Source organism: Staurois parvus, unplaced genomic scaffold (assembly GCF_062004578.1).
Source record: "Staurois parvus isolate SC_StPar_1 unplaced genomic scaffold, SC_StPar_1.0 ptg000176l, whole genome shotgun sequence".
Classification (NCBI taxonomy): domain Eukaryota; kingdom Metazoa; phylum Chordata; class Amphibia; order Anura; family Ranidae; genus Staurois; species Staurois parvus.
In genome coordinates, this window is record NW_028317972.1 from 3,078,855 (window position 1) to 3,093,108 (window position 14,254).

Sequence of the window (14,254 nt, forward strand, 5' to 3'; positions counted from 1 at the left end):
TTTTCCTCCCCTATCTACTTATGCAGCTAAGAACAGAGGATCACTTATAAAAGGGGAAAAAGGGTATGTATATTGTTTTTATATCTATACACAAATGTTTTACTTTTCATTTCTATTTTAAACTGAATGGGTTGTTTTACAAGGTGAGGGTTTACATATACTCTAATTCTTACATATGTTTTATCCACCAGATATCTTATCCGGTCTGACCCCTTAGCCCACGTTGCCAACGACACACATAGCAGGAAGAGCAGCAACAGCTACAAAACAGAGCAGGTGGCAAACCCAGAGACAAGGGACGAGACGCAGCTATGAGAACAAATGCCACTCGTGGACACTGTGCCTAATAACACAAAGACGGACCTCTCTATTTGTATTTCTGAAGAGCCAGATTAAAACCATGAGTTCCGCGTTCAGTACATGGAGACAAGGAGCATCCATACAAAAGACATTACCAGATTTTGAACTGTCTTTGAACTCTTCACTGCCGGTAGGAGACACAAGAAGGCTAAACACAGCACAGGATTGAGAGATTTTGGTAAAAAAAAACATTTTTTTTAAATCCACACTCCAGCCAATCGCTGAATTGTATTTTAACATTGTGTTCTACAGTGTTAAGAAAGAACTTATTTTTTGGGTCAAGAGAGAATAGTTGTGTTGCAGCAGATAACATATATAAACAATGGGCCAAAGGAATTGAGCCAAAATCAACAAATTTTGACCATTTTTGAAATTATCATCTTCTCCTGGGCAATGCCACACAAATGTGATATTTCAGTTTTTGAGTCGAACGGACTTGCAAAACAGAAATATCAACATGAAAAATGGATCGCTCTTTTCGGCTTCAGAATGAACCATATGTTACTGATGTCAACATTTTTGATGAGACACATTCTCTTTTCACTTTTACCTAAAGTGTTTAAAGTACAAGTGTACTTTTAACTAAACTTTTGCCAACCCGCACCCTTCCCCCCACACCAAACTGCACTAACCCTCCCAACATCTGCTCCCCGTCAACTTGAATGGGTATATGGAGACTTGGTATACAGCCCCATTCAAGTCTCGAGAGAAAGTTTAGTTAAAGTATAGGTGTCCTTTAAAAGTGTTATTGTGTTGATATAATAAATATGATGCCATATCTATATCACAAACTACACTGTGTAGTTATAATGTGCTACAATGAGAACATAAACATTTTTATGAAAAAGCTGCTAATCAAAAGCCTATGTTTGAAGAATAAGTGACTTACATTGTCTCTCATGAAAGACTTACTGTATACTTGAGACCAAATTACACCTTTTTTGACAAATTTGTTGTCCTGTAGTGAGAAGGCAAATCATTTTGGTGAGAGGTTTTGCTCTTTTTTGTTTTTGCTTGTACATGCGCTTTAAAGTAGAACTGTGACCAGGCTATTGACATTCAGATATATACAGATTCCTAACAGGCAGTAAATAAGCCCCCTTTAGTCACTGTGAAGCAATTCATCCTCAATGTTTACAAACTGTGAAGTTGCAAAATAAGATCTCTACACTTTTGTTTTAATCTCACTTTGACCTGTGTTTGCAATAGAGATTGGAAGACTGACAGGCTGCCAACTCACTGCTGGGAGGGGGAGCTGAGCTACCAAGAGAAAAGGTGAAAATAAGAATGTAGTCATATTGGGCACAGTTGAACTGAACCATGCCCAAGTTTAATTGTCCCCACTTCCCCATTGGTCTACGCTCACACAAAGCGCATTCCTAGGCATGGTTAGTTCAGCACCTCTTTCAACCAGACCACAGTTATCCCTGCTTCATTGCTCACTGATATATGGAAAGTTCTGTTTTCAGGCACAGGTACCAGCCTCCAAGTGAACTGTACCCCAGACCACCTTTTCCAAGCAGTCCTGGGCACAGTATGGTTAACTGTAACCAGGTTTGTTCAGAGCATTTACACTACACAAATAAACCAGACCCAGGGGGCTTACCTGTGCCTGGTATGGTTAAACCTGCTAGTGTGCACCATTACATTGACCACTGTCCACTGTCTATAGCCTGGCCACAAAACAATATGAAGTATCCATTCTACTTAATGAGGAATGTTCAATCTGGAAAACTAAAATAGGAAGAATTATTGTGAAAATGCATGATTCTTGCTGCACAGGGAGAAGGGGAAAAGAAGCAGAACTATTTATGAACCAGATTTTACTGGCCAGCCTTGTCAAATTTGTAATAGAGGTGGAGCTGCACTTTAAGAACAAAATAAATAGTGTCAGATGTAAAAGGAACTAGACACAAAACAGTGTACCTGTACGAGGAACCTCAGATGGAAGCTTCCAAAAGCTGCCTCAAGCAGAAAACTAGTTTTGAGCCAGTGGCAGTAAAGCTGACTAGGTTCAAATTCACTATCCCGGAACTAGTACTTGGCGTGGTAGTTACGAAAATATAATTGATTCCCTTGGCGCTTGATCCTGTACTCATTTTCCTTATGTTCAGCCTACTGTAAATGAGACTTTCTCCATGCACAAAATGCCCCTAAATTACAATTTCCTAACTGTAATCACAGATGACACACCACAGCAGAATCATCAAAGCACCATGCTAAAGACAACGCCAACTCTATCAGCTGTGCCAGTACCAAGTAAAGCCCTCTTCACACAGGCGTTCCGTTCGTCCATTTTTCATCCATGCGTTGATGTATGAAACACGGACATCAGTGCATCTCTATGGAAAAATGGATGTAAATGGATGTAAAAATAAAAAAATGGAAAGGATGAGAAACGGATATAAATGGATAAACGGCCTGTTTTGGCATTGATAGTTGATGTAAAAAATTGACGTAAAAACTGATAAAAAAATTAATCCGTTTTTTTTCTTTGAAAAAACATGACCCAACTGATGAAAGTCTGACACAGATGCTTGGACTACATACTTACCATTCTCCACCCAGGTTACTTGCCAAACACTACTGCTGCTTGCATAAAACATTATACATCACCAAACTCGGGATTGAACTAAATATCAAATCATTTGATCCCAAGTGGTATTGAGTAATGTGGTTACTGCCTGGATAACAAAGAGACAAGAGGCTGAACTAAATACATATTTTTCTACTTGTGATTTTCAACATAAATTATTGTGTGGACAAACTGTACTCTAGCTAGAAAGAGGGACTTAAAGTAAATTTACTCAGACATTTAAAAATTAAATATCCTGCCTAAGAGCCAACCCCCAAAATGCTCACAGTTAATATAGTCAGTGCATTAGTCAGGAAAGCCTTATTCATAGCCCCTCTCTGATATTGTTTTATTCTGGTGTCAGGATCTGAATTTCCCTGACTTCAGGCCTGAGCTCATCTCCCCCTTCAATGAGAATGCCTTTGCTGGCCACCTGAAGCAGACTCATTAGTCACTGGAATAGCAGTCTTTGCCATTAAGCCAGGGGAAGTCTGACCACATAGTTCACCAGTTGCTAAAAGTTTGACTTTCAATATATACATTTTTTTGAAGGAATGTATAGCATTTCCATATATGTTCTTTGTATTCTGGAGCAGAACATTTTTAGTAAGGAAATTCTGAAAAATAAAAAAAAATATGTACAGTAGGCTTTGCAGTTAGCAAGTGGCTGGTACTCCAGGACGTTTCACAGCTGGTTTACTTTGTATTGCACAGACAGAAATTGTAGGATCTCAGCTTACACAGCCAGCTGAATGACTCTTGGTGTGGTCAGTAGGTTGAGATCTAGTGCTGGGTTCTCTTATAGACAATACAGCAAGCACTGCACACGTTTTGTGGTAAAATAGTGGTTTTATATGAATTATTGTTATATAAATTATAACAATGATACAGAATAAAATTTAGAAATGTACAAATTTAAAAAAAAATAAAATTGACCGAACAATTTCCTGAAACACTGACAACCGCTGCAGGATAAGCAGTATAGTTTACAATGAAAACAAATTGATAGCAGTAGATAAAAAGAGCAGTACAATAAAAGAGAAGTATGGGTGTTTTAAAAAAACAAACCTACATGCTCCTCCTAGGTGGATGCAGATGCTACATCTGTCCCCTGCCAGCTCTAAGACTGAGAACCAAGAGATCAAAGACAGCTGATCGCACAGTTCTTAGTCTTCAGTAAGCAGAAAGCCGTGGACTGTCAGTCACTGGCTCTCTGCGCTGCCCCTCCAGCACTCACTGGAGCGCCAGGCTGTGCAGTGGGCAGGAGAGGCTTGCTCAGGCATTCAGAGGCATGCTGAGAGGCTGACCCAGCTGCCGGTCCAGCCATCCAGGTGGATCCTGACATTAAAGTTGGGATCTCTCCAGAGTCTGGACCGGCTGAGTAATGTCAGGCAACAGTGGACTTTGGCCTTCTGTTGGCTGAATCTGGGTCACAGGAGTGCAGAACCAAATGCATTCTTGTGACCTACAGAAGTGGAGCCAAAAGAGCTTTGTCCCTGCTTCTCCTTTAAAGAAGTAAAATCCACATATATAAACTGGAAATAAGGCTTCCCAGTGTAACATACTAACTATGCATGATTAAAAAATGGAAAAACACACACAGTTGTGGGATCACTGCTTCTGTACTGGAGAAAAGCATTTGTGAATCAGACAAATAGGCAGCTGTCTACATTACCTGTCCACAGGGGCGGACTGACAACTCATGGGGCCCCGGGCAATAGGGGATCATGGGGCCCCTGTGTCCTTGTCCAAACTCAAAAAAGCCTATGAAAAAGGTACCAGGGGCATCTCATGGGGCCCCCTACTGACCCCGGGCCCTCAGGCAGTGCCCGAGTTTCCAAATGGTCAGTCCGCCCCTGCCTGTCCAAACAGAAGATGAGAGCTACACTTATATTGGTGCTATGTATTATATATTAGTGCCTCTCAACTCAGAACCAGCAAGGACTTTTCTTTTAAATATCACAAATATTTATTACACATCATTATTCAAAAGCATGGGTAGCCCTGGTAAAACAAAATTATTTTCTTACCAAATGGTTTTTTTTTAAGATAAATCTGAACCCAATTACTAAAACTTCATTAAACAGTAAGCCTTAGTATGTTAAAGTATTTCAAAAGTTTTCAATCTTTTTAAATACAAAACTTTCATTAAAAACAAAACTCCTTCCCGATCCAGCTGTCAGCTATAAAAATTAATCAAGTTAAAGGACATTGCTAAATTTGGATTGGGCATCTACATCCCCTGCTAAGGAAGGGTTAATTTAAGAAAAAATTACAACCATATTTTAACTAGGAACCTGTAAAAAGATGTTGTCATAGTTTGATAATGCAGAATTAAACTGTAAACGTCATCAGTATTAAGTGCCTCTGCCTTGATGTTCTGTAATGGACTACCACATGTCCCAAGTTTGCTGTTGGTGGGTATCAGTCTGCAAATCAGATCCTGATTGTCATTCGAGCTAGCTAGTACAACTGCTGTGAGCATTCCTAAAATCGAACAATTGTTAATTATGTGTAATAGATGTATACAGTAAAATAAAATCACTTCATTGTTTGGCAGGTCAAGGTTTGGTCTACAGAACAGAACATTAACAACCGTTGTAACTCTTCAGCTTTGTTAAGTGCAAAGGCTGAGTGCCATAGCCCATACCCGGTTCAGTTCACAGTAGTCAAATCAGTTACAAAGAAACTGCTAGCTAACAAATGTGTAATATCTACAATAAACATTGACCACTTTACCATATCATCCTTTGCCCATGTATTTAGTATCTCCACCTAAACATTGAATAGCACATAATGCCTAATTAGCACATGCTCTGTCAACTCTCTAAACCAAGAGTCTCCAAACCATAGTCCTCCAGGTGTTGAGGAACTGCAAGTCCCATGAGACTCTGACAGCCACAGGCAAGACTCCCAGGGGCAGAGGCATGATGGGACTTGTAGTACTTCAACAGCTGGTGGACCATAGTTTGGAGAGCCAAACCTTCTGTTTACTTGGAAGACAATCTTACTTCAGGGCTGCCATAAAAAAAAATCAACATGCCCTGTTGTTTACTTTTATCAATTTAGACATCTATTTCTCTTGAATAAAACAAGGCAGCTGAAGTATAGGAATCCTCTAGTATATTCTCTCCTCCTCAGGTTGGCATAGAAGCTGTGCCAGACCTCACTTCATAAATCATAATAGGGTGTCATTCACAGCATCTCTCTAAATATGACTGATATGATATGATGTCCCAAAATACATATAAAAAGTATAAATATGTGAAAATGTCTTTTTGTACAACTAAGTAACAATATTCATAAAGAACAATAGAAAACAATGATTCTTTAAGATTTTGGGGGTTTTTTTTGGTAGCAGTTACTCCACTTATCACATTTCTCTAATTTATTGAATAAACTAGAACTACTTATACTTTCCAGCTTCCCCACTTTAGGGCTGTCACTCGTACCCATACTGCATGGTCAAAAGCCTCTAAATATGTATTATATATCTGTATATTTTGCACTGATATGAAAAAAGTATTAAATAGCCTTGTATTATTTTAAAAGTATTTTTCTATGACCTATTAGAGCTTCAGCATAGTGACACTCGCCTATAAAATGCCTTGCCCATAGCAACCAATCTTCATTTCTCATCTGCTAAAATCTTGTTGCTGTATGCAACACATTTCTAAAAATATTTTAGAATATTTGCTTGTATGCTAGTGGGTACCAAGGAAGCACTGCAGATAAAATATTGCACGTTTTACTCGTCAACTTTTGCTCCTTGACCATCTCTGAAAGAAATATTGGTATGTGCATTAATTAAGATTCTATACTATTAATGTAGGTAAAATTTCTACAGATCTTGCATTTCTTATGTAATATTTGTTCTGTATAGTTTCTGTATATAACTATGTAGATGGATATACTGTGTGTATATATATATATATATATATACACACAGTATGTGTATTGGGCAGTGCTTTAATGTGAACAATGGGCAAAGCAACAAATTCACTTTAATGGCGGCCCACCAGCTATTCTATCTTCATTTGCTCCCCCACTGCCTCTCTTGCTCACCCTTAAGCCGGCCATAGATGGCTTGAATCTCGGATCAAATCTCAGCCAGTCCCTGCTGAACCAGCCATCTACAAGCAGGCTGGTTGTACTGAAGTTGATCCATTGTACAACCAGCCTGTTGAATTTGTTTCATGCAATCACTGCCAGTGGCTATGGTAGTTTCCAACAATGATCATTGTATTCTGCTTGTGGGAAAGGCCAAACACAATAGCGCTCTGAGAGGGATTCCCCTCTCAACACTAATTTAATGGGGGAATCGAGCAATTTTTTTTTCCTTCCACCTGTGGTGGAAGAAAAGAGACTTGCATAATGTATGGGCTGCTTTACTCACTCTCCTACCTCCTATTTGACAGCATTGGTGATTGGCACGTAAGCATCAAGCAATATCACAAGGGGAGGCAGGATGGGGGTAGGAGACTCCTGAGCCCTTTGTAAGCTCCAAGACACGTCAATAAGAGCGTGAAGGGAACAGGATTAAATGCAGATGGTCGGGCTGGCATCAAACTGACCTTGGGAAAAAATCATAGCCAGGCTTGATTACTATTGGAGATGTACAATGTCTGTATGCATTTCACTGAAAAATATAAGGTGATCATAACTAATGTGTTCTTTTTATCATAAACCCCATATTCTGTCCTCTTCTTCTCATTAAATTGCTAAACAATTGTACAGACCTCAGATGCAGAGCAATGGATAGCAGTAATTGAATCCACAGATGTCATCATTATAAAATGTTTGATTTGGTGATGTGTCTGCATGCAGATGTGAAGAGAATATGACAATTATGAATGCATGTGACTTTGTAAATCGCCTGCATTCGTAATTGAGTGATTCTCCGCAGCTTGAAAAGCTCTGCTTGCATTTATTGAAGTAATTATAGAAATAGAAATGTATTGTTTGCCTAGTTTTAGTGATGGTTTCATCCAGGGCTTTTTTTCAGGGGGAACATGGTGGTATGCAGTTCTGGCTCCTTCAGCACTGAATGTATGTGTTGGCAGAGGGTGCTGGGTGTGCTGGAAGTTCTATTGATGCTGGCTACTGAGGTATATATTGTTGCTGGGGGGATCTATTGTTGGGGACAGGGGTCTATTATTGTTGGTTGCTGAGGGATCTATTGTTGCTGGCAGGGGTCTGTTTTTGCTGGGGGGGGTTTGTTCCTGGGTAGTCTATTGTTGCTGGAGAGAATCTTTTGTTGCTCCTGGAGGATCTATTATTGTTAGGCGAGGGGTTGTTGCTTTGCTTGATGAGGTGGATCCATTTTTGTTGCAGGGGGTATTTTGTTCATTCTGTTTTTGTTGGGTAAGGATCTATTGTTGCTGGGGGGATGAATTGTTGCGGTCTACAGCGGATCTATTTTTACAGCCTTTCTTGTTAACAACTTTCATGTAAAATACTTGGCACCAAAAATTATACTTGGTTCTGTATTCTCTAAAGGGGGCAGTACTGGGTGCTGGGTATGGGGCAGAGAAAAGGGACAGTACTCATAGGTGACTCAGGGGAGGAGTACCAGCACCTATTCTCTTAAAAAAATGTTTTTTTAAATCCCTGCTGTTAAAGGAAATCCTCAGTGCACAACTGCCGGTGTTTACACCCCTTGCATCCACTGTTCTCATTCTGCATGGGAGAGAGAACCCCATCTCTGTTTGGGGGGGACTATTGTTATCCCCTGTCTATGGGCCCAACACGTGTAGGCTGATTACATGGAGATGCAAGCACTGCCTAGCCCTGGGTAGGCAAGCCAGTACGAGCTTCCATTAATCCACATCTGAGGTCAGCACTTCTATTTAGAAATTCCATGATGAATACAGGGAAGATGGTAGTGAATTATGAGGATTACGATAAAAGTGCATGAACTCTTTAAAGAACAACTCTGGCCACTGAGAAGAACCAGAGAATGCGTCACTCTAATGCTATAGAAAGATTGCTGCTGAGCTTGATTTAGAGAGTCAGTCAGCTCTATTTAACTATGGGTTTTCTTTCATCTCCTACAATTTAAGAAGGCTTTTCACAGTGCACCTGCAGGAGTGCAGCCACATGTTACCAAATCTGGGGCAGTATTGTTTCTGAGAACTAATGAGATCTGAACTTTATTTGTAGATTCCTTTTCACTGCATTCTTCCCCTTAGCTCTTGCTCTTTGTCTCACAGTTTTGCTAAAACAAGTGACTATTTGGTCTTAATTCTTTATACAGTTGCCTTTTTTAAATATCACATGTAATGTGAATGTTTACTAACCAACAGACTGGAACGCGGAGAATACGAACAATACATGAGAACAAAGTACATTTTTTTAGAACAGAACTCCAAGGTGAATTGTGATGATCATAATAAAGTATTCAAGTAGATACTGTATCCATTTAATGCACCAAAATGAAAACAGGTAAGGTCTTTCAACAGTTAGGACTCTTTCACGTGGGTGGCCATGGGGGGAAGTAAAATCAGGTGGCTGAGCCATGGTTCTGCCACCTCCTGGCAGCCCACCACACAACAGCTGACAAATTTAACATGACATGCCGAGTTGACAGGTAGCAGCAACCATTCAAGTCAATGGGACCCTGCTGCAACCGGTTGTGGAGCATTAGCCCCATTATAAATTGCTAACAAAAGAAAAACATTCAGCAACCCCCCCAAAAAAACAAAACAGGCATTTAGAAAGTGGTAGAATTGCCACTTGAACACCTGACAGCAGCTGCCTAGCCATGCTCTGAAAAGTGATCCACTGTGGGTAGCTTTTCATAGCACAGGCTAGTGTGAACTTAATCTAATGCTTTTTTTTTTTTTTACTTATTTGCAGAAAATGAACAATGCTGATAGGACCTGTTCATTGTACCCCACGGCCTAAAATGCTGCTACCTACATGGTGTGAGAGTACCAGTTTCTTGAGCTGAATAGAAATGCGGCAGGCGGTGGGGTGATGAACCTTATATTGCATTACACAGCTCCCTATTTTTTTTTTAATTTTTTGCTTGACCTGTGAAGTGCATAAAGTGACAATTTATGTTGCTGTACAGCAGCGTTGTGCGCCACATGGTGACATGCAAGCCATCCAGAGAGGTGCAATAATATGAAGACATATTGGCTATGGAGGACAGAGAAACACAGTGTTCTGGTGTGCACATAACACATAGAAAACTATTGTTTTCTGTGTGTCATTTCAGTTACCTGCGTTCATCTATGAGAAATAATGCAGGAAACTGCACATAGTGTGAATGGGCCCTTAATGAGGTACTATACATTCTGCAGATCTCTTGTCCACACAATTCCTATGCAGGGTTTTAAAAATGCCCCCACAGTTAATCATGCTGATGTTTACAGACCCACACTGACAGTAAGGCCTTGTTTAGAATTGCAGTTGGGGAGGAGGGCAAAAATGCACAGTTGAGCTGCGTTTTTCCAACTGCCAAACCCCCCCGAAGCTCCAATCGGCAATGGTGGGGGAAGTTCACATGCCAGGGCCACAATGCTTTGTGACCTCGGCTAAGGTGATCCGATATGTAACGATTGGCAGATGGCAAGCCCACTGACTGCTACACATTCAAGTCAACGGGAAGTGTGATTGTTGGCAAAAATGGGGTTAAAACAGGCAATGAGGAGGTGTTGCATCACTTCCTCACCACCTGTCAGTAGCCTTTAAAGCACGATCTGGAAGAAAATCAGGCTTTGGAGGAAAGTGAGATTTAGATCCACATCCAAGGTGTAGACCTACCTAGGTGATTTTTATGGTAAAATTTGGTCCTTTCTGTGGTAAGAGAAACTAATGCCACTTTGTCTAAAACTCCACCTACTTTTGAAATAGCAGGGCAATGATTACAGCATTGGTGGGTGGAGCTTAGCAGTAAAACATAATCATTAAGTTTAAAACGAAAAAAGTATGGCGCTACAAATACAAAACTACAACTAAACAAAAAAAATTAATAAAAAATTATAAATTATAATGTCCAACGATGTGCAAAAAATTTTAAATTAAACATGTCGTGACAAATAAAAGTTCAAATAATTAAATAAAAAAAAATTTTCCAAAAAATTCAAAAAAACTTCTTTGGGATCCACCATCACCAGCAACCAGGTGCTGGTGATGGTGGATCCCCAAGAAGTTTTTTCGAAAAATATATATTTTTAATTATTTGAACTTTGATTTGTCACTAAAGACTTTGTTTAATTTAATTTTTTTGCACATCATTGGACTTTATAATTTTGTATTATTTTTTTGTTTAGTTGTAGCTTTGTATTTGTAGTGCCATACTTTTTTTGTTTTATAAGCTTTATGTATTGATACCTGCGATGCTGTGCTGGCTGCTTGTTTTTTATACTTTGTGATATTTAAACATATACAGTTGTGGCCAAAATTATTCAACCCCCACTGAAATTGAGTGTTTTGGCCAGTTTGACATTGCTTTTGATCATTCAGTCATCTTGCTTACATTTACATTAAAGAGGCACTTGTAGGTCAGACAAATATAACATAACAGTTATAATGAAATAACCACAAATGTCTTTTCTGTGCTCACAGCATTATCAGTTTTATTCAACCCCCAAGTGACATTCAATCTTAGTACTTAGTACAGCATCCTTTTACAGTTATAACAGCTTTTAAACGTGAAGCATAGCTTGACACAAGTGTCTTGCAGCGATCTACGGGTATCTTCGCCCATTCTTCATGGGCAAAGGCCTCCAGTTCAGTCACATTCTTAGGCTTGCGCACTGCAACTGCTTTCTTTAAGTCCCACCAGAGGTTCTCAATCGGATTTAAGTCTGGTGACTGCGATGGCCACTCCAAAATGTTCCAGCCTTTCCTCTGCAACCATGCTCTAGTGGACTTGGAGGTATGCTTGGGATCATTGTCCTGTTGAAAGGTCCAACGTCTCCCAAGCCTCAGGTGTGTGACGGACTGCATCACGTTTCCATCCAATATCTCCTGGTACTGAAGAGAATTCATGGTACCTTGCACACGCTGAAGCTTCCCTGTACCTGCAGAAGCAAAACAGCCCCAAAGCATGATTGACCCTCCACCATGCTTCACAGTAGGCAAGGTGTTCTTTTCATCATAGGCCTTGTTCTTCCTCCTCCAAACATAGCGTTGATCCATGGGCCCAAACAGTTCTAATTTTGTTTCATCAGTCCACAGAACACTATCCCACAACTTTTGTGGTTTGTCCACATGGCTTTTGGCATACTGCAGTCGACTCTTCTTATTCTTTGGAGACAGCAAGGGGGTACGCCTGGGAGTTCTGGCACGGAGGCCTTCATTACGCAGTGTGCGTCTTATTGTCTGGGCTGAAACTTCTGTACCCACATCTGACAAATCTTTTCTCAGTTCCTCAGCAGTCACACGGGGACTTCTCTCCACTCTACGCTTCAGGTAGCGCACAGCAGTCGAAGTCAGCATCTTCTTTCTGCCACGACCAGGTAGCGTTTCAACAGTGCCCTTTGCCTTGAATTTGCGAATGATGCTTCCTAAGGTGTCTCTTGGTATGTTTAACATCTTTGCAATCTTCTTATAGCCATTGCCCTTCCTGTGAAGAGAAATCACCTCTTCTCTTGTCTTCCTGGACCATTCTCTTGCCTTCACCATGTTTGTAACCACACCAGTAAATGTCTAGAAGGAGCTGAGTATCACAGTCATTTTAAAGCTGCCTAATTGGTGCTTATTATGCTTGATTGCTGCTCGGTGACATCCACAGGTGTTTTCAATACCTGATGGAAAGCACCTGTATGAACCTCTGTTCTTCAGAGTGGTAGTCTTTAAGGGGTTGAATAATTGTGGCAATGAAGAAACCACATAAGAACCATTTACTACTGTATTACATAAACAATTGATGTCATTTTAGTTGCATTTGGGTAGTTACAACGTCCTTGTAGGATTTGATTCTGAATACAATTCCAAATGTACACTATAGTCCCTAAACCCCTTTACAGCATTGGGGGTTGAATAATTTTGGCCACAACTGTATATAGTGCCGAAGTTTCAAATTGATAATCATTAAGTTGTTTTCTAGTTCCTACTTAGGTTTATAATTTACAGAAGTGCCATAGGTATCTAAAGAGCCACACTGCACAATTTGCATCATTTTCATAAAGTGCTTTTCTGTATTCATAGTTGTGAATGGAGCCCTCTCACATTTTAAGTGGCTCTTTATTAGGAGGGCTTATTCCATAATAATCAGGAGCCAGTATACAACCTGAAATCTTTTTGGCCAGCACCAACTGCTTCATGGACTGACAATGTTTGCATTGCATTCGGGGATGAAAGAAATCGGTATGAATAGTTCATTACAACTTCTTTGTCTACTTTAAAAATACTTTGCAACTTAACCACTTGATCAATGAGAACCTTCATTCCAGACATATATTGCTTTGAAACAAACATATCGATAAGAAATGTGTTTTTTATTTATTTCTTTCTTTCCTAGAGGAGAAACACTGGTTAAACTAAGATTCCCCAAAAATGGCAAAGTATGTATTTTTCTTATTGGGTGCGGAAATTTTGACAGAATCCTATTTTAAGAGTTTAGAAAAGATTATGTATAGGATTGGCTAAGAGTTTTTGTACAGTTTTTTCTTAATCGCAAATCTATGTAAAAAAGAGAATATTGAAAAAAAAAATAAACGGCATGCAGCCATAAAATGGAGTGGTGTTATTTATGTATGACCTCATTGACCTAAATTCTGGGCAAGCTGTCATTTACACTATTGAAATACATATATATGTGATGTTTTACCTGCCAAAGGATTTTGAATTGGATCTATTCTGTCTGAAATGAACACAGCCCTACCAGAGGGAATAGCCAGGTTGGTGATCTGACTTCTTTCGTGCTGCAATAACTGGATGTAAACCTGAACCATGAACACGTGGTCTTTGTTCACTTTTACTCTGTATAATACAGTTGGAAGTATTTTTATTATACAGTGGGGCAAAAAAGTATTTAGTCAGCCACCAATTGTGCAAGTTCTCCCACTTAAAAAGATGAGAGAGGCCTGTAATTGGCATCATAGGTAGACCTCAACTATGAGAGACAAAATGAGAAAAAAAATCCAGACAATCACATTGGCTGATTTGGAAAGAATTTATTTGCAAATTATGGTGGAAAATAAGTATTTGGTAACCTACAAACAAGCAAGATTTCTGGCTCTCACAGACCTGTACCTTCTTCACCTGGGTGCTGATGATGGTGGATCCCTAAGAAGTTTTTTTTTAATTTTTTGGAAAAAATTTTTTTATTTAATTATTTGAACTTTTATTTGTCACGACTTTGTT

General features: G+C 39.6%; 1 protein-coding gene across 3 annotated transcripts in view; it reads left to right on the forward strand.

The window, feature by feature from the left end:
* The window catches only part of KCNT1 (potassium sodium-activated channel subfamily T member 1), a 556,984-nt gene extending 543,360 nt beyond the window's left edge, over positions 1–13,624 (forward strand). For all 3 annotated transcript variants that reach the window (XM_089677057.1, XM_089677058.1, XM_089677059.1), the window contains one exon: positions 192–13,624. In XM_089677057.1, the coding sequence (XP_089533183.1) occupies positions 192–315 (124 nt within the window). In that variant the 3' untranslated portion in view covers positions 316–13,624. The remainder of the gene's footprint in view (positions 1–191) is intronic.
* The last annotated feature ends 630 nt before the right edge of the window (positions 13,625–14,254 follow it).